The 19,206-nt window shown below is 44.5% G+C and overlaps 1 protein-coding gene across 4 annotated transcripts in view; it reads right to left on the reverse strand.

Moving 5' to 3' along the window:
- LOC119390547 (monocarboxylate transporter 9) overlaps window positions 1-9,436 on the reverse strand; it is a 62,508-nt gene extending 53,072 nt beyond the window's left edge. For 2 of the 4 annotated variants that reach the window (XM_049414866.1, XM_049414865.1), the window contains exons 1-3: window positions 9,264-9,436; window positions 8,022-8,165; window positions 1,772-2,098 (exon numbers count right to left, since the gene is read on the reverse strand). In XM_049414866.1, the coding sequence (XP_049270823.1) occupies window positions 1,772-2,098; window positions 8,022-8,165; window positions 9,264-9,435 (643 nt within the window). In that variant the 5' untranslated portion in view covers window position 9,436. Of the gene's footprint in view, window positions 1-979; window positions 2,099-8,021; window positions 8,166-9,263 lie in introns of all 4 variants that reach the window. The other 2 variants (XM_049414864.1, XM_037658154.2) reach the window with 1 other exon arrangement.
- Window positions 9,437-19,206: the final 9,770 nt, after the last annotated feature.

The raw sequence follows: 19,206 nt of genomic DNA on the forward strand, positions 1-19,206 counted from the left end.
CCCTTTTGGATTGAATCAAAAACTGCCTAACTCCTCGTATCATACACCCAAACTTCTCGCGAGTTTTCTAAATACGGCCATTTTATTGCGCCATGAAACGTAAGCTTTTTTTTTCTTCAGTCTAGAGACTTGTGGTTTAGAGCGCACCAATTGGATGAACTTGTCAACACTGATTTTTGTGCATACTCTATGGCCAGCGCAATAAGGTTCCATTGTGAGAACCATGGCACGCGTGCTGGTCTTTGAATAAAGTTACGGTCACTGAAAAAGTCGAAAGAATTAGTTTTTTCTGGAATTTGACGGTTCTTTTTTCATAGCGTAAATGACATAGTATTGTTATTCATTTAACTTAGCAGCACTTGACACTTACTTATCCAAGAATACTGACCTAGAGAAATTAGAATACTGGGCAAGACAAGTAGCCTGCGGCAGAAGCCCCAAACCACGATAGTCAAATTTTTTAAGACACACTGCAAACAAAAACCTCTAACGATAAAGGGACGTGCAGGATGCAAATGAAAATTTAGAAAACATATACCTGTGAGATAAAGGCTTCTGATAATCTTGATTATGTTAAACACATGCGATGTATTACTCACGTTCAGAACGTACTGCGAGGGGCGAGTATGCAATTACAAGATCATTACGCATTCAAACACTCTGGTTATGCACAGTTGGTGAGCGCTCGCGGTATGTATATATGACTTGCGTTTGTAATTGCAAGGGCAAATAACATGCATCATTACGTTAAAATACAACCTCACTTCAGCATTTTGAACCTGACATCTCCTCAGTAGTGAATAATTTTATCGAGCACACGAACGTTATGCCTATTACACTGCTTGCATACCGCTGTTTCGAGAGACCATAAAACGATACTTAGATGCTTAAAGACAAAACTTAGATCACCTTAGTCTCTTGCAATTGCATTTTCGTTTTTGTCAAAATGAAGCGTAGTTGTAGTTACCTAATCACTTACCAATGATTTCTGGGCTGGCCAGCGATAAAGGCATTATCGCCAACCCGCTGATGCCCCAACAGGCTGCGGTGCGTTCAGTGCCAACTTGATCGGCTATGACAACGCACTTGACGCACCTGATGAAGCCCATTGCCATGCCATGTATCGCAAGGAGCAGGGCAAGGCCACCGATATCCGTCATGTGAGGCAGCACCACCAAAGAGACGGAGGAAATTGCGAAAGTGACCACATAGAAAGATGAACGGCTGTAGCTCAGGTTATCGGCTATCACCGGTAGCAAGCCGCTCCCCAGGAATTGCCCGAGAAACCACAATGTGACTATCTGTCCGCTTGCCTCCATGCTTAAGTTCATATCTTGACCATATTCCACAGCCGTGGCAAGGAACACAATTTCGGTGTAATCGCCAACCACAATCGCAAAGACCAAAACATAAAATGCTCGTTCTTTTAACAACGACAGTACGATTTGTAGTGAGCGGCTTTGATTCGGCGTTATCGTCTCATCTCTGGGAATGTTTTGTTCTAGCGCAGAAATCGCCGTTGAGATTTTCTGCGCTTCTTGTGAAATGAGCATATTTTTGCTCACGGCGCTCGAGGAATTGCTCAGCGAATTTTCCATGCTGTATTCTTGCTTTATTGGGGCGGGAAGTGATTGCTTTTCATCTAGACAAGGCAGTTCAATTGAAAATATTTTTCTACTTGTTCTCCGTACAAACGCAAATTCAGGCTTGCGTTGCGGGCCGCCTTGTATTTTACAGGAATTTACCTGATGTACGGACCGTAGTAACACACCTTTCTTCGAGCATGTTATCTCAGAGGTAGCAACAATATTGGCGACAAACGCTGACGCCTTCTTTTTCAGGAAGGACGTAAACCTTATCCGGTGGGCTTCCTTCAGAAGCATAGAAAGTGGAACAGCGTGCATGAGTATCCCGCCGAGGATGACCAACGCTCCAGCGAGGCCATAGGTCCGCTCGAGCCGTGACAGCAGGGTTTGTCCCGCCATGCCGGCTGCTCCCTGAGCGCAGCTGATGAAGGACTGGGCGGTCGCCCGGTACTTGTCGAAGAACAGCATCGTGTAGATTGAAGCAGATGCCATGAAAACTTTTACTGCGAAACCTGAGAATAAGATATTCATATCTAAGTCAGCGAATGGCACAAAGCTTTTGCAGCTCTATTTATGTCAATGTGTCCAACGGCACTGAGTTTATCACAGTACTAGAAAATTACCGGTATTAGTAGCTTTCTGCTGCAGCTATGTCAAGTTGTCATTTTGTTGAAAGTAATTGACGGGTGAAAATGATGGACACAGTGATGAAAATAGTACCCGACGACACGAATGCCGACAGCCGCAAACGCAGGCAAACGTGAAAGCTGCAAACGCCGAAAAAGCACACCAAAGTTCGATGGATGCTTACACAGACACGCAGAACGAACTAGCGAATCTCACGGTTGAGGCTGGAGATACACTCTAAGAAAAAAAAGAGTATGCGTGACTCTTTTCGGATAGTTCTGACTTGCCACGTATACGACTCTCTTTAAATAGTCACGGTGACTCTCTTGGTGGGTCAGGGTCGGCTCGCTCTAGGAGAGTCCCCTGATCCTCTAGGAAGAGTGCAAAGACTCTTATCGGGAGGATCACGTTACCACTTATAGGGAGTCAGACGACTCTTGCCGGTAACGCTTCTAGGGTGGTCAAGGGACCCACACCGAAGCATCAAGCGACTCAAGTATTTTAAGCTACTCATTTGATCCTTGCTCTACTTTTGCGCGACTACTGTTGAAAATAGTGGAGTATTCATTTTAAGCAAGTCCAATAATACTTGCCGTTCTGCCCAGCTACTGTAAAAAAAGAATTGTTCAGTTTTAGCATTATTTTAATAAAACTCGTCAAAACAACACATATTTTCCAGCAAAGTTATATAGAAAGTGCGAAAAGATGGTCTGTGATTTCCAATTAAGAAGTTTGGGTATTCCTCATTTACATGCTTCTATGAGTATAGCCAACCAAAATGTGTGACTGTGATGTGCACAGTGTCATATGGTGCTAAATGAACAGCAGAAATCGCCATCATGTTTCCATATTTATTCCTTGTGATTAAAAATAAATCAAAAAGTGGTGACGGCTTGAGGCATCAGACTTGTGGCTTGCTAGTTTGTCGCTCCTGTCCAGCGTGAGCACCATGAAAAACGGTATCTGAAAAGCAGAACGTGATATTATGATGAGAAAATGAAATTGCAGTAAAGGTTTGCAAAACCTACACAATAAGTGGTTCACACAGACATAATAAAGGCTAACAACAAAACAACAAATGCAAACAGCCATGGTCAGGAACCAAGTTTTTTGACGTCGAGATCAGACATCATATTCTAGAATTACCGCACATAGCTCCCACAATCACGCACACTCACTCGATTCTGTAATAACGCCCAACGTGATCGCAGTGTATGCAAACCACGAAAACAGCAAACAGAAACGAGGGAAGAGTGCACGGCCGCGGCCGCACCAACGCGCGCCGTCGAAAGTCTAGAGCTTTTTCACTTTACCGGTGAAGCGTGTCCAACTTGAATGACCGCGTACGTTCTGGAAGCACCGTAGTATATCTGCACCTCAAACTACCGTCTTTAAGCCAACAAAAACCATTATATATAGTGCGTCTGAGCGTTCTGTACACAGGCATTTTTTTTTCACGTTCCCACGCGCCGAAGCACGCTACACACTCAAGGTCGATGGAAATGTTATGAAGTAGACTAAAGTGCATCTCAAAACGACATCTTGCACATTCAGTAGCGCAGACACAACGTGCGATCAGCAAAAAATGACCCTTGATAATTGTTTGCATCGCTCACTACAAGGGAGCTTGCACAGCAACGCGCATAGCGGTGGCAACTCGTTAACTGACAGCTTTAGTTGGGCATCCGCAACAGCCCTGCGGACACAGGCTGCTGTTGGAAATGGCTGGCAGATAACTTCCGCAGAGCTGCTGCAGACGCCCAGCTAAAGCTGTATAATTAGTACCTACGAAAGCAGTACACTCACCGTTAACTGGAGCCCGTTGTTCCTGTCCGCAGCTCCAGGACTATTCCGTCCTCCAAGCGTCACCGCGTCACTTCGTGCACGGAGCCGGCGTCAACACCAACACCACCGAAGACGCGCATGAACAGACACACAACCCGCGCAACCAACACGCAACCCATTCCAATAGACGAGGAGACAGAGAGGAAAACAGAAGCGGCACGCCACCCCGGCGCCGTTGTGGCGCGTTGCCTCGCCTCCGTCGTCGAGCCAACGCGCCACAACGGCGCCAAAGGGCAAGCGCGCGATATGTATGGCGTATACGGCGGCGCCGCCAATCGAAACGCGCTTCAGGAGAGTCCCGTGACTCCAGTCGAATTGCGAACTCTCTTTCTCTGCCTGTACCTTCCAAAAGGGGTCAAATGGACACCCAAAGAGAGTCACGCGGCCGTGACCCTCTTTTGACTCTTTTTTTTCTTAGAGTGTATAGATAGCAGCTCAAATGGGTGGGCGAGCCAGTCTTCCACAAGCTTAATTGTACAACGAAGAAATAATATGATTAAACGGTAATTTCTTGGACAGACTCAGGAGTGTGCATGTCTGACGCGTGGTGCTGTCCTTCCTGACTATGGCAGCTTACCTATGTGTATGCCATCTTTTTCATTGCATTGCGAGCTGTCTGTAGATATTCGGCGTTCTTGTTGTCTCGATCCTTTCTCTTGTGTCCTTGATTGCACGCCTCGCTTTTTAAGCTCGATAAATCTAAAAAAAAAAACGAGTTTGACTTTCTACCGTTGACGTCGTCACCCCAACTGCTCCTCTCTATTGTACCGAGTTTCTGTAGCCCATTTCCCCCCACATTTATGAATAGTAAAAGACAATATTTGGGTGACTTATAGTCTTGAAGAAAACGAGGACGTTTTATTGGTCTTGAGACTTCAAAAGCTTCTTCCTTAAAGGGGTTTATAACGGCCTGGCATAGAAGCATCGCAGTGTTCCCTCTGGTGCGAAACATTCAGTTATAAGATACTCAAACTCTGTCATAAGCCTCGGGTATTATCGGCTTTCCAAAGACAAAAAAAAATCGGCAGATCTCGCGCCTTGTGGGCATCGGTTTCATGCGAAGCAGTCAGCGAGTAATTCTCTATGCTGCATTGAAGGATTTGCTCAGAACAGTTTAGATATCGCTGTGCATTAAAGGTATCGGTTTCACTATTTTATTACTAAGCAAAGAACAGCTTTGTGTGCCGCAGGTCAAATAAAAACTATTTGGGTGAATCATGTGAGTGCAATAAATTATTTTAGGAGCGGAATGAAGACAGGGTCCTGAGGATTAGCAGGTGTTTATTACTACATATGCGGCCACGCGCACACTTCATTCAGATAACTCTGACAAGTGTGCTTGTAGGCGTTCGGAGATGTTTATAACGCGGCTATATGAGCCCCTGTGTTAACTACATCTCCGGCACTGCATACATCTTATTGTTACAGGCTTAAGTTCCCGTTAGTTAATTGCAGATGGACACACGCGCCGTCTCTATTTAAAGTAATAACCTAGACACCTTTATTAAGCGGGTCATTGCTTGCAATACGCCCCAGACGATATGCTCAGTCAACTTTGATTACCATATAAAAAAAAGATTGACAACCTGCGCCATTCGTTCTCGTAACCAGTTTTCAATTGTACATATTTCGGTTTCTATTTCACAGGAATTTTAATGTATTCATCATCATTATCGTCATCATCAGCCTGTCTACGCCCACCGCAGGGCAAATGCCTCTCCAATGTTCCGCCAATCAACCCGGTCCTGTGCTATCTGCTGCCACGTTATAGCTACAAACATCTTAATCTCATCTACCCACATAATTTTCTTCCTCCCCCTCACGCGTTTGCCATCTCTTGGAATCCAGTCAGTTACCCTTAATGACCACCGGTTATTCTACCGACATGCTACGTGCCCTCCCACATGAATGTATTATATACGGACAAAAACCCAACTTCGATATATAAAACTTGATTGTGGATGGAAAGAAGATGGCTTTTGAGGGCTCGTTTTCTTTGTCAGACGCATCTAACTGAGAACTAGCACAAAATAATACCAAGAAAAGTATAGGAGATGTTATTTCTAGTAATTAAGATATAAATGTGAAGAAAGTAAAGTGGACGAAAATAATAATAATAATAATATCTGGGGTTTAACGTCCCAAAACCACGATATGATTATGAGAGACGCCGTAGTGGAGGGCTCCGGAAATTTCGACCACCTCGGGTTCTTTAACGTGCACCTAAATCTAAGTACATGGACGAAAAGATAACTTGCCGCCGACAGGGACCGAACCTGCTCTACCACTGAAATACTAGAAATAACATCCCCGATATTTTCCTTGGCATTATTGTCTGTTATTTCACATTTAGATTGAGGAAAAAAATTCGCAAAAATAAGATTATACGTGGATCGCCTTAATATCATTTCACTTGAGAGCAAAGGCACCGTACTTCCTGACTAGTGATCATAATTCTTTGGGGTTAACGTCCAAAAACGCAACTATATTATGAGGGACGCAGAACTGGAGGGTTCCGGAAATTTTGACCATTTGGTGTTCTTTTACGTGCAGCTTTCTCTAAGTACAGAGCCTCTATCATTTCACCTATGTCTAAATGCGGCCGACGTGGCCGGGATTTGATCCCGCGTCCTTCGGATCAGAAGTCGAGCACCGTAACCATTAGACCACGGGGTTGGTCTTCCTGGCTACAGGCCATTGACAGCTGCTACTTTGTCTCACACGTGTTTATGGCGAAGCAGCGCGCCAGTGAAGACACAGCATTTCGGATCTTGTCCTAATCAAATGTGAATTTTGTGCAGTCTGGGCGCTCCTTGTGCTTATGTGTCGTCATGTCTACGTAATACGTGCGAAAATTTTTCCGACGACACTGCGGAGAACGACGCAATATGGAATGTATTTTAGCATGCAGGCCTTAAAGATTACAGTCAAGCGCGACTGTATTGAACTCGGCTAAATCGAATTATTCTTTACATCAAACTATATTCGAACACGACAATGCTTTAACCTCAATGCTTGGGAAAGTTTACGGCTACATCGAACAAAAATAGCCGGAACACGTGAGATATCGATCATCGGGCTGTGCGAAACGCGCCAAGAAGTTGGTTTTTTTTTTTTATTAAATGTGTTTAAGGAGAGGGTTGGTGCCTGTACATGGCTCCGGCTACTCCTCTTCCCTTACTTATAAATTAGCGTCACGAACTTATAAATAAAAGTATATTCACTCACGGCAACGTCCTTTTAAAAGGAACGTTCTCACGTCATGCATAAAAGACACGTGTCGACAACGATGCTCACACACAAGACCCACAAGAAACGTTCGCACTTTGCCGAAGAGTTCATCTCACAGGCCTGTGTATGATGCGACCACACAACAGTCACTGGGCCCTTGCCCACACTTTAAACACAGCTGTCTTGAATCCCAAGAGGCAAGCGAAACATGTGACCAGAAATATCTCAATGTGAAGAATAATGACAAAGGTTAATCAGTGCCTTTTTGATATTTCCGACTCTTCTAAAAACTGTACTAGGGCGCGTGAAGCAACGTTTTGAAAAGTTTCTGTTGGCTTTCCCTGAGATAAAGTTGGCTTTTTGTGACTGACGGGAACGTTCCCACATGCATTTGGGAGAATGAGCGGTGTAATTAGGATGGCCGTATCGATACTGCATTGCCTCACCTACCATCCGCCACTGCGTATAAGACCCACCGCCAAATGCACACCGTGCAAAAATAAGCACTAAATAAACAATCCCCGTGTGTTGCCGTAAGTTGCCTTCTTTGCAATAATGGTGAAGCAGTTCCGTCAAGCCAACTTGCGCGCCAAAATTTGCGTCGAAAATACGGAAAATTCATTAAAAGTTTGATATCGAATTATACGATATATAGAAATAATTCCCGCTTTTTAGCGAGTTTTTACACACGCGTCTTCGACTGTATTACTTTGTAGAAACTGAATCTCTTACCATAAGCTCCGCCGAAAACGATGCTCAACCATATCACGTCTGGTGCGAATGCAGACGCAACGACAGATGCGCTGGTAGCGGCGGCAGCCATGAGGGCGATGTGGGAGAGGCTGATGCGTCGCTGAAGGAAAGCTATTGCGAGCGCTGTAGTGATGAATAACAAACGATGGCAAGATATGTAAAGGCGAGAACGTTTTTTTTCTTCACGAATCAGCATTATTTCAAAAGTCTACAATATGGTAACACTCCTCAAGTTTATTACAGCCATGCGCATTTGCCATAAAGGTCCGGGTACCACCGATACAACACGAAGACTAATCGTGCACACAGCGACAGAGGGAGGGCGTTTCTGGTTCGTATCACTATGATTTATTTATTTATTTATTTATTTATTTATTTATTTATTTATTTATTTATTTATTTATTTATTTATATTTTTAAGCATTCATTCACTTAGCAGACTCCAAAATTTAGGAAAGCAATTTTTCGGTAGACTTCCTAGCGAACACCATCCTATAACAGACCTCTAACAACTTGAAAACGTATTTTACATGTGTAACTTAATTGAGGACATTCTACGTATTTTTGAGGGATTTTTGTCACGTTTGTGTTTTGCCTTGACTCAGAGAGTCTAAGTCGACTCTTTCTTTCGAAACAAAAAGATGTACGGACGGAGGATTCCCGTTTTCCGTTTCTCGTTTGTCCATCTTTAGTATATTATATGCATATTGTGCTGTTTTTTGCTATGTACATTTGTGGACACGATATCAACCACGTGAGTAGTCTACATCTTCTAAGCTTGCACGCTTAACAGGGGTTCAAACATACACATTGCAAACTTTTTTTTTGATCGTGCTGCCATTCATTCGTTGCTCTTGTTGTAACTTATATGAACCGTATGGGAAGCGAGGGGGGGAGGGGCGACATATTAGATTTCGTGCTAGTGGCGCAACATCTTGTATTGAGCTTTGAAGGAGACTCTGAAACTGCAGCTTGTTTGTAGATCAGTTCGCAAAAAAACCTCGCCGAGAGTGTTGATTTCAGTGTTGATTTCAACCTATCTGACAATATTGATTTCAATTCACATACTCGCATAGCGTATTGCACAATGCCGTAACAAGCGAACCTTGTTATATAGAAACATTGCAAGATGTATCGCAACAACCTCTTACACTACCTTATGATGGCTGCTGGCATGCTGCAATCTTTAGCATATTTCGCATGGGAATACTCATTTGTTACCTGATAAGTTGCTGCTCATAATGAAGGCGCTTTCTACCCAAGACGCCTGTTCCCGGGTGGTCCCGAACTTCTCCATGATGAGAACGAACAGGAGGCCGAAGCAGGTGAATGGCATCGTCAAGAGGAACGTTGCAACTGCGGCAAGCAAGGGCACACACCAGGCGCTGTCCATGTCTGGAATAAAGCAGATGCGGTATGAAAACAGAGAGCGGTGTCTTACGTTCTCACAAAAAAAAAATCCGGGTAAGAAGGCGACCTCACTTTCCTACAATATTGCCACGTTAAGCACCGTGGTTTATTGACGGTAATAAAAGCGTCTGTAGCAAAAATACAATCCGCATATTTGTATTATGACGGATGTACTTGCGCCGGGCAAAAACCGCTTATACGCAAAGCACAGAGGTAGTGGCGAGCGCAGGTATCATCTAGCATCGAAATCTGATCTACGGAAGAAATAGGCCGGCGATTTATGCACGACTCGCAGCACATTCCTTTGTAATCGCCGCTGGTCGCTATTATTCAGGCGTTACCATGAGTTGCACATACGCAAATGAGTGTACTTCAATCAATTTGTTGGAATCTGTTGTTCGGAACAAGATGTCTCATTACTTTGGACACCACTTAACATCGCTTCTAACAATAAATACTGCAACTTCAAACAAACATATTCCTGAACTAGGGTCTAACGCAGTTCCAAACACAATCAGTTTCACACTCACAGTTACGTTTCGTAGTTGATGAACTCTACGCGACTTTAACTTTATCTTGGGTAATTTGCTCCAAGATCACTAGAGGCGATTTGCAAAGTACGGATATATATAGCCTGGTACTAGTTAATGGCGCAGGTATATTAGACACGAAGTTCACGAATAAATGCAAGAGCGTAATCTAAAGAAGAATCTGCGGCCACAAGATGTTGAGAATAAATCCTCGTCATGGCAATAAAGTTGACCGCCAAGCGCATACCCGCGTGGTGTAATTTGGCGTCAGAGCTGTGAATGATCACATAACATCATACTCCTTTCATTTACATCATAAGCGTGCGCTGCGGAGGTAGGGGGGGGGGTGCCCCCCTAATCATTCAAAGGGGCGTCAATACTGCCTCACAGCTTTACTGAGTGAGACCTTTCAAATCACTTTGAAATGGACAAAGTTATGGTATACGCATGTTTATTGACGATAAAGTGACCAAGGGTCCCTGATGTTACATTCGACGATGTCTTTACTTCCCACATTTATCAGCTCGTCATAGCTTCATTTTCAGCTTTGCGTGCATTACGGAGCTCACTTGCTTTCACACTTGATAAAAAGAGTGGGGGAAATGGAAAACACTGCGCACGCCTATGACTTACGCCATATCAAAGTTGGCACAATTCCTTTGTGACGAGGAACACACGGGCGCACGCGATAGTTAACCAGCTATTTGCGCTTCATCTTGAAAATTTTCTATCCTTGTGTTTGGAGCATATAGCCAGTAAACAAGCAATACTTATGCATGGGTGAGATTAACGGTTTTTTTTTTTAAACGAGAAGCATTTCTTAGCGAGCCCAAGGCAATTTGAGCGCTTCTATCTACGCATCTATATATCCTTCGAGCCGCCTACGTCTGCGTGCTCTTGTTATCGCCTCCTTAGCTTCGTGTAGACGAAACGTGGCATGGGAGGGTCAAAGGGTTCGACAAGTATGACTGTCCGGTTATGACATGAATAACGCGAAAATCCTGTCGCGGTCGTCAAACCCTTTTCTCTAGACACGTGTGCCCCACACCCGTATAACACAGGCCACGGTATGCGGGTATGCGCCACAGCTCATTGACAGTTTATATCTACCCAGGAACGGCGAGAAGAGACATTGGTAAATTAAATGCGAGAACCTAGAGAAAAATCACAGCATATCCACGGAGTGAATGATGATGAGTGGGCGAAGCTGCGGAGGTTCATCGGTAAACCGTGAATCTTCTGTGAATTCTGCCCAGTACATCATCACCGACGTGAGATCGGGCGCGTTTATACTAAAGGTTCGATGAGTTATGACGACTTGCAGCTCACTTTAATTTTACATGTGCGCTGTGAATTTTCATTGTTTAGAAAACCATTGCTTTAGAAAAATCTGGCGTCTTTCGTTAAGCAGCTGGCGTCTTTTCGTTTTGCTTTAGAAACATTTGGCGTTCTTTCGTTTTGCTTTTAGAAAACATATGGCGTCTTTCGTTGGTTTATTTCATCAATCAACGGCGTTTTGAACAAAATGTTTATTGTTTAATCACGCACAGGAGAAATCTCACCAGGCACTACCTTGGAGGTGAACAATGGGTGCTAATGGGAATGAGAGACAGAAGAAGTCGGCTTTTAGCTAACACATACACTTCTACTTCTACTAACGTTTCCTACTGGAACATGCCAATGGCTGCTAATGGGGAATGAGGGACAGAAGAATTCGGCTTTTAGTTAACGCGCGCGCTGCGAGTTTTTTATTGTTCAACAACGCACAAGAAAAATCTCCCACCGGCACCACCTTGGAGGTCAAGATCTGGGGCCGAATTCACAAAACGTCTCGTTCGTAAGTGCGTTTTCCTATTGGTCAGCCGGCTTCGCTAATGATATGTCTCGAATCGTGATTGGCTGAAATATTCTCTTGCGGAAATTTTTAGCGTAAGATGTTTTTGTGAATACGGGCCCTGGTACTAGCGTTACGACTGGTTACGCACTACGACTACGACAACTACGAGGAATGAACGAGTGCCGCCTTAAGGAGCTTCGCCCCTAAAATTGACATCGGCAGTGTTGACCCGATGACTGCAAAGAACGAAAATCAGGATCCCAGCCAGGGTGTCGGAACGGAACGAAAACCGAAAACGAAAAACAAAAAAAACAATATTTTTGACCGGAATGAAAACGTAACCGAAACTTTATCTCTTATTTCATTCCGGAGTGAAACCGTAATTTTTTTAATCGTTTTTCGGTTCACGAGAAAACTTCGCAATCCGGAACAACTGAGCTCATGCAACGTGAGCAGTTATGCATATCTAACGGTACAGTATTAGCGCGTACCTTAGGCAGGAATTCCAAAGCAAAGATATGTTGAAATTCTGTGAAAAACGAAACTAGTGGCAACCAGACATGTTTATATTAACGCAAGTGGACTTTCGCGCGCCTGCCACGCAGGCCAGTGTGGAGAGGGCATTGTCGGCGCTGAAGTTTGCTACAGCGAAAGCTGTTCTGAGGTCACAACAGCTGACTTTTGCACCATAGCTGTCCGCCGCCGCCGGTGTCCGTGACCGGTATTAAGAGATATAAGAAAAAGTTAAATGAGAAAGAAATTTCTAGGTTTGGATGGGATTTTAACCCGCGCCCTCTGTGTGGCAGTCGGGTCGTCCACGAGAGTGCTACGCTGGTGCTTGTAACTCCTTCACAAAAACACTCCTTACAGGCGTCATGTCGGGTATGGAATCGCGTTAACATACACTCATATAGCGTGGCAGAAGAGGAAAATAACATCCAGTCATGATACAATGCTAATAGCGCAAAGAGTGTGTGCTTTAATGCTTCCCACCAGTGTTGCAGAGTTGCTCCACCAGAATTGGAATGACTCCAGAATCATTCCACATTTTCGAGACCGCGGAATGGAATGGGGACAACGCTTGGAGGAATGGAATGAGAATGGAATTAAGCACATTTTGCATGAAATGGAATGGGAATAGAATTACGTCTTTTTCCGAAAATACAGCACGTTTTCGTCTACGTCCTGTTTTTGAAACTTCAAACATTAGTAAGTCAGACCCTCGAAATTAACAATAAAGCAGTATTTTTAAAATGGCTTGGCTAATTACAAGCACGGTACATGTTTAAGCAACGCGCCTACTACAAAGCGAGGCATAAGCTAGTGCACAAACAAATGCATTGTCCCAGCAGATACGAAAGGAGAAAAGAAATTATTTCTGCGCGTTGGTTCCCGTTGATACCCCCACACGAATGTGGCGAATACTCTATGCACAGCCTGATCTTTATCTCACGAGCAGTTTAGTACCTGACACACGTAAATAACCTTTGCGACAAGGAAGACATTGCATACCTGTGCACAGGCGAACACAGAAATTTTATCCTCACCCCGTCTATGCTTGCGAGGCGCGCTTGACAAGCGCGAGTGCTGACGAGCAGTGCGGCCCAGCGTTCCGTGTTCGATGCAAAGGCACAAGGTGCCCGAGCGGTGCACTGTTCCAACTAATACCACCAGATCTAGAGGGTTTTCTTCCCCGTTATCCAAATCTTAGTTTTCTTCATATTCCCAACCGCTCGAGAAGCGTGGCAAAACTGCTTAGTCTTCTTGAATACCACTTTTGTCAGCAAAAAAATACGTTATGTCGTCATTTTAGCATTAACACATTTAGGCTTAAATAATATTAAAACACCATCATTCGTTCAAACGCGCTGACCATGCAAATACTATAGGTAGCGGGAGAACTGCCCCTATGGGAATTAGTAGTGTAGTCGTACTGCACGCGATATGTCACCAAGCTACTATCCCTCGACCTTGGTAACGGGTTTTGCGTACTTTTGCAGTTCTTATTGCATCTGATGGCATCAGCTTTATGGGGCGTTCATTCTTAACTCGGTAAAGCTATCAAGATGCCTTTCCTGTGTTGAAGAATTTCAGGAATCTAATTGAGCTGCCCGGCCATTCCCAGAGTCCGAAAACCCTGCTTTCCACCCACTGCAAAGTGCTCAGCCATAATACTTCATCATCATCAGCCACAACACAAAGTGCACATAATGTCTTACAGATGTGTAGCGGGTACAACGATTCTCCGAAGAATGACGAAAAATGGCATAGTGGAACTTCGCTAACTTCAGAAAAATTGCGATGTTTTATGGCGAAGTGGGTACCTTGCATGTGTAGTTGCCCCAAGAGACTCCAAGATGGGCTCCACAAAGTCCGTTCTACCAGCTTTCGCTGTGACTGTGCTGCGTATTCCGCACAGGCCTGCTATCTTTCTATCAGAGCAGCGGTCTCGCACATCAGAGAGTACACTCAATGACGTGCTGCTTCTGAGATCGTGCTCATTCCCTTGACACAAAGCATTGACCCACTAAAACAATTCGTATTTGTCTTTTGAGAAAATAAGTACTATGACTTTGAAATTGATACTCGTTTGTGCTAGTTGGTAGGAACACGTAGTACATTTACTTCCACTCCTGTGAAGAACGCATAGAGTAAAATATACTGACTTTAAAGGAAAAGCTCCCCGTAGGGCCCATACATTGAAACCTATAACCGCATGGGTTCCGTCATGATGGAACAAAACGAAAGTTGCCAGACCCTGATACGCTCGCTATATCTGACGTAGTAATCAGTTTTAATCTACTAACCTAAGCCAGCTACGCGCTGTTCAGGGAATATCAGCTGTGTTTTGATGCGTGAAGCCGTGTGTTAGTGTAGCGTTGTCTGTGCAGCTGGCCCGATTGATAAAATTAACATTTCCACCTGTTTGTTCATGGTTTTTACTAGGCACGCCTTACCACTAATGCATAACGAATAAAGTTTCCCCGTACGCTGGCACAAGGCCTGGTCACTCGACAGACTCGCAGCTCGAAGCAAAGTGCGTAGGCTGTGGTCGCGCGGTGCTTCGACTTGCAATGACGAGACACCTGTATCCACGTTCTTTTTCAGCTCATTGCTGCCGCACTTCAGCGCAGAGTGTCATAAAGCAGACCAATGTCGATTGCAGTATGCAGCGGCAAATGTCAGTGATACGTCACCCGAAAGCTCCAGCCAAAACTAAAGGTACACGGCATACGAAATTTTATCGCCGTTAAAAAGACTAAAAAAATACTTCGGCTGCGTCTAGTTGGTACATAACTTTCAGTGCTTGTGTCATCTCTTCTTTGCTGTCCGTCCTGGTTAGCACTGAAGTTTTCAGCTTGACAGAAAAAAGGGTTGTCACATGAAGTCGAGTGGTACGTGGTAACAGAAAACTCACACAACGGGACACTATGACAACTACGAGATACACGACGTAAACGAAGCTTTTAACACGACGCGCAAACCGGAGCAATAGGCCGCAAGCGAACTCTTGAGAGTTGGTGTTGATATGGTGGCGCCACCTAGTAAACCAGCCTGCAAACGCTCCATTCCGCGCAAAGTAAATTGCATAAATAGCCCTCATAGTCTTTCTTGAAATTATTCAAAATAAACATAAAACAATATCCGCGCGTTTTTAATTGTGCAAATGCTTCTTTAGGATTGATATGTGATGGCAAGAATGACAACGTTCCAAAATGTCAGCGTTCTTGTGGTTAGCGGTCTCGCGGCCCAGCTTTTCCTCTAGAGTCAGTAGATGAACACTATGGAAGAACGTGTTTTACCCTTCTCCCACTTTCTTAAGAGGAGAAGTGCTACATTACTAATCCAGTGTTTTTTTTTATGATTACCTTTACTTCAAATTTTTGCATACAAAGAAAATCGTTACGAACCGTTACGGAACATTTTTTTTTCGATCCAGAACAGTAACGGAACGGAACTTTTCGCAGTGGAACGAAACTAAAACCGAAACGAAAAACATTTCGTTCCGACACCCTGATCCCAGCAGGAATCGAACGCAAGCATACTGCGTGGCAGCCAGGTATTCTATCACAGAGCCATGCGACGCCTTGAAACTGCTTTGGAAAAGGATCCTATGCAGGCGTAATGACGGTGCAACGTCAATTGTGGTTGCAGTGCTATCTAATTTTATAACGAAGCGATAAACATATGTATTCCTATGATACAGGCGTCATGTTGTGTTAACGTCAACTTTGGTTCCAGTGTTGGCTCCGCTTTCATAGAAGTATAAAACACGCTGCATTTTATTTTTATGATTCAGAAACCTGTATTCAAGCGTTGCTCGACCCCGGAAGAAAACGCTAACGAAAATTACGTGTGATATTCACATCATCGCACCATAAAGTGCACTTCGTTTCGGTAATATTCGCATCTATGCTCTAGAGTAAGTGCTGACGTTACGTCAGACCATAAGTTATCCTTTAAACGCCAGTGTGGCCGACGTGCCTGGTAAGGCCACGGTGTACATACATACAACTGCTGCGCTTAGAAAAACAAGTCGATCCACCTCGTAACGCTTGCCTCAAAGCCAAGAATTGTAGTGTAGACAACTACTCACTGATTGCGTCGCATGAAACCCATTCCCAACAGGAGTGGGATCTGCCGATTTCTTTTTTAATTTGAAGTTCATGCTTTTCATCCACAGCGTTCATCAAGAACGTAGACTGTTCATTCCACCGTTAGGGCGACGAATAGAGTATAGTCTGTATCATGGGATATACGTAAAACAGCTATCGAATAACGGCAAATTGGTGAAACCAACGTTGGGCACCACAGCTCCCACAAAACCCATGTGCCGACGAAAAAATCGTACTGTTCTTCTTGCTTTGGTTGCAGTTTAGATATGTGATTTATCATGAACTGGTTTGAGTGTAATGAAAGTTACAAGGCTAAATTACATCCTCCCTGTGTGACACCTTCTTAGAAAAGAGCCGAGGGGGTAATGGTGCCTACGCCTTCCAGCCTCGTCCCAGAGTGCACCACTTTTGTTTGTTTTGTTTTTGTTTTTTCATCAGAATGCATGCAGGGGCGCGGCTGGCAATAACGCAGTACCCGTCTACATCAAAAAACGCATAGGCGGATGCGGAAAAACGGCCAACATTACGGTTGCGCGGGATAAAGTAATACAGACCGTTAATTAAATCGTGAAACCTGTCAGAATGGAAATAAATATTCTACCTGAGCTTGTCATCGAAATCAGCATCTGAAGCGTCAAAATATCTCAAAGTACAAAAAGGTTAGCTAAGGAAACCTGCTGACATTTTCACGTGTCTGTACTCGACTTCCAGTGCTAGTGCTACAGTCCGTATTCGCAGACAAGCACTGATTCCCTTTGTCTTCAAGCTTTACTAACACCAACTCAAAACGTCATGTCGCAGTAGTTTCGTGGGTTGGGGCTCCGCACATTATGAAGTGTTCGGCAAATGGAACTGCTTGCCTTATTTCATTTGCTGCAAAATTAACCGTCGATTAAATGAAGTTTAATACAAAAATGTAAAACTAATCTATTTTGACTGCGCAAACCAGAACTTAATGTGCCCCAGGCAATGCAAACCCATTCACTACAACCCCTTCAATAAACTTCGCAGCACATAGAAATTACATCGCGAGGATTTTTCAAAAACTGCATCACCCTTGCCTTTTTGAACGCTTGGTTCCTACGAAGAAGCTGGTAGTTGGACCTCACACACCACCGGTGACCTATGCGTCCTTCTGGAAACTAGAATTACATACTAGTTCTGCTTGGTTATCTACAGGCGGCGGTACAGCTTCCCTCCACTGGAGGATAATTGCGTGTCGAAACTAGGGGCAACACTCAGACGCCGCTTTTGGTAGTCAGCAACAGTTAATAAAAAGCCAACCCCAGACCACGCCAAACTGTCCATGATGCTTGTCAAGCTTCGACTACGCACTTTCAAGCAGCACACACGGAGTGCTGTGTACACAGCTGTATCGCCTGTAAAACAACCTCCTTTCCCAAGGCGTCTTAGAAAGAGAGCGAATTGCAAGAGTTTTTTTTATTATTTTGGCGGTTTATTTGCATGAGGGTGCTGCAGCTGCGTACACAGATGCGGGCTTTCGTTTCTCGTGCGGACTGGCTTGCTTGCCCGTGCACTGGGTACTTCGTTTCCTCCTAGGCAACCACATGCGCTGTTGCACATTTTAAGTGTCGTTCGGACGCGTTACAGTCGCTGAGAGTCATCATCGTCCTCTTCCGCCTGTGTATGTCTACTACTTTAGGACGAAGGCCTCGCCCACTCATCTACATTTAGGCCTTTCCTCACTAAAAGTCACTCGCAGTTATATGTTCTCTGGGGTCTTTCTTTTCAGATGAAATAGTGAGCTGAATAAAAAAAGCCGGCAGATCCCACGCATTGTGGGAATCGATGTAATGCGAAGCAGCCAGCAAATAGCTGCATACATCGTCTTGTATGTCACTAAGGAAAATGCGTGTCATGGTTTTCATGTTAACTCCTATTAGTTATATTCGTCGCACAGTAACGTCGCGCAATACCAACTTCGGGGTAAATCAAGCTAGCGAAACGGCCGCCAGCGCACCATGGGCGTCGTACGTAAGTCACGCTGTACATGACCTGCGTGTCATGACTTTCATGTTAACTCGAGTTACATATGTTCGTCACACAGTCACGTCGCAAGATACCAATTTTAGTGTATATCAAGCAAGCGAAACGGTCGCCAGCGCCCCATGAGCGTGGCACGTAAGTCATGTTCTACGTGACATGCGTGTCATGATTTTCATGTTAACTCGTCTTATTTATGTTCGTCACACAGTCACGTCGCAAGATACCAATTTTTGTGTATATCAAGCTAGCGAAACGGCCACCAGCGCCCCATGAGCGTGGCACGTAAGTCACGCTGTACATGACATGCGTGTCATGACTTTCATGTTAACTCGTGTTATTTATGTTCGTCACACAGTCACGTCGCAAGATACCAATTTTGGTGTATATCAAGCTAGCGAAACGGCCCCCAGCGCCCCATGAGCGTGGCACGTAAGTCACGCTGTACATGACATGCGTGTCATGACTTTCATGTTAACTCGTGTTATTTATGTTCGTCACACAGTCACGTCGCAAGATACCAATTTTGGTGTATATCAAGCTAGCGAAACGGCCGCCAGCGCCCCATGAGCGTGGCACGTAAGTCATGCTGTACATGACATGCGTGTCATGATTTTCATGTTAACTCGTGGTATTTATGTTCGTCACACAGTGACGTCGCAACATACCAATTTTGGTGTATATCAAGCTAGCGAAACGGCACCAGCGCCCCATGAGCGTGGCACGTAAGTCACGCCGTACATGACATGCGTGTCATGACTTTCATG

The sequence above is a fragment of the Rhipicephalus sanguineus genome, chromosome 4 (assembly GCF_013339695.2).
Source record: "Rhipicephalus sanguineus isolate Rsan-2018 chromosome 4, BIME_Rsan_1.4, whole genome shotgun sequence".
Taxonomy (NCBI): domain Eukaryota; kingdom Metazoa; phylum Arthropoda; class Arachnida; order Ixodida; family Ixodidae; genus Rhipicephalus; species Rhipicephalus sanguineus.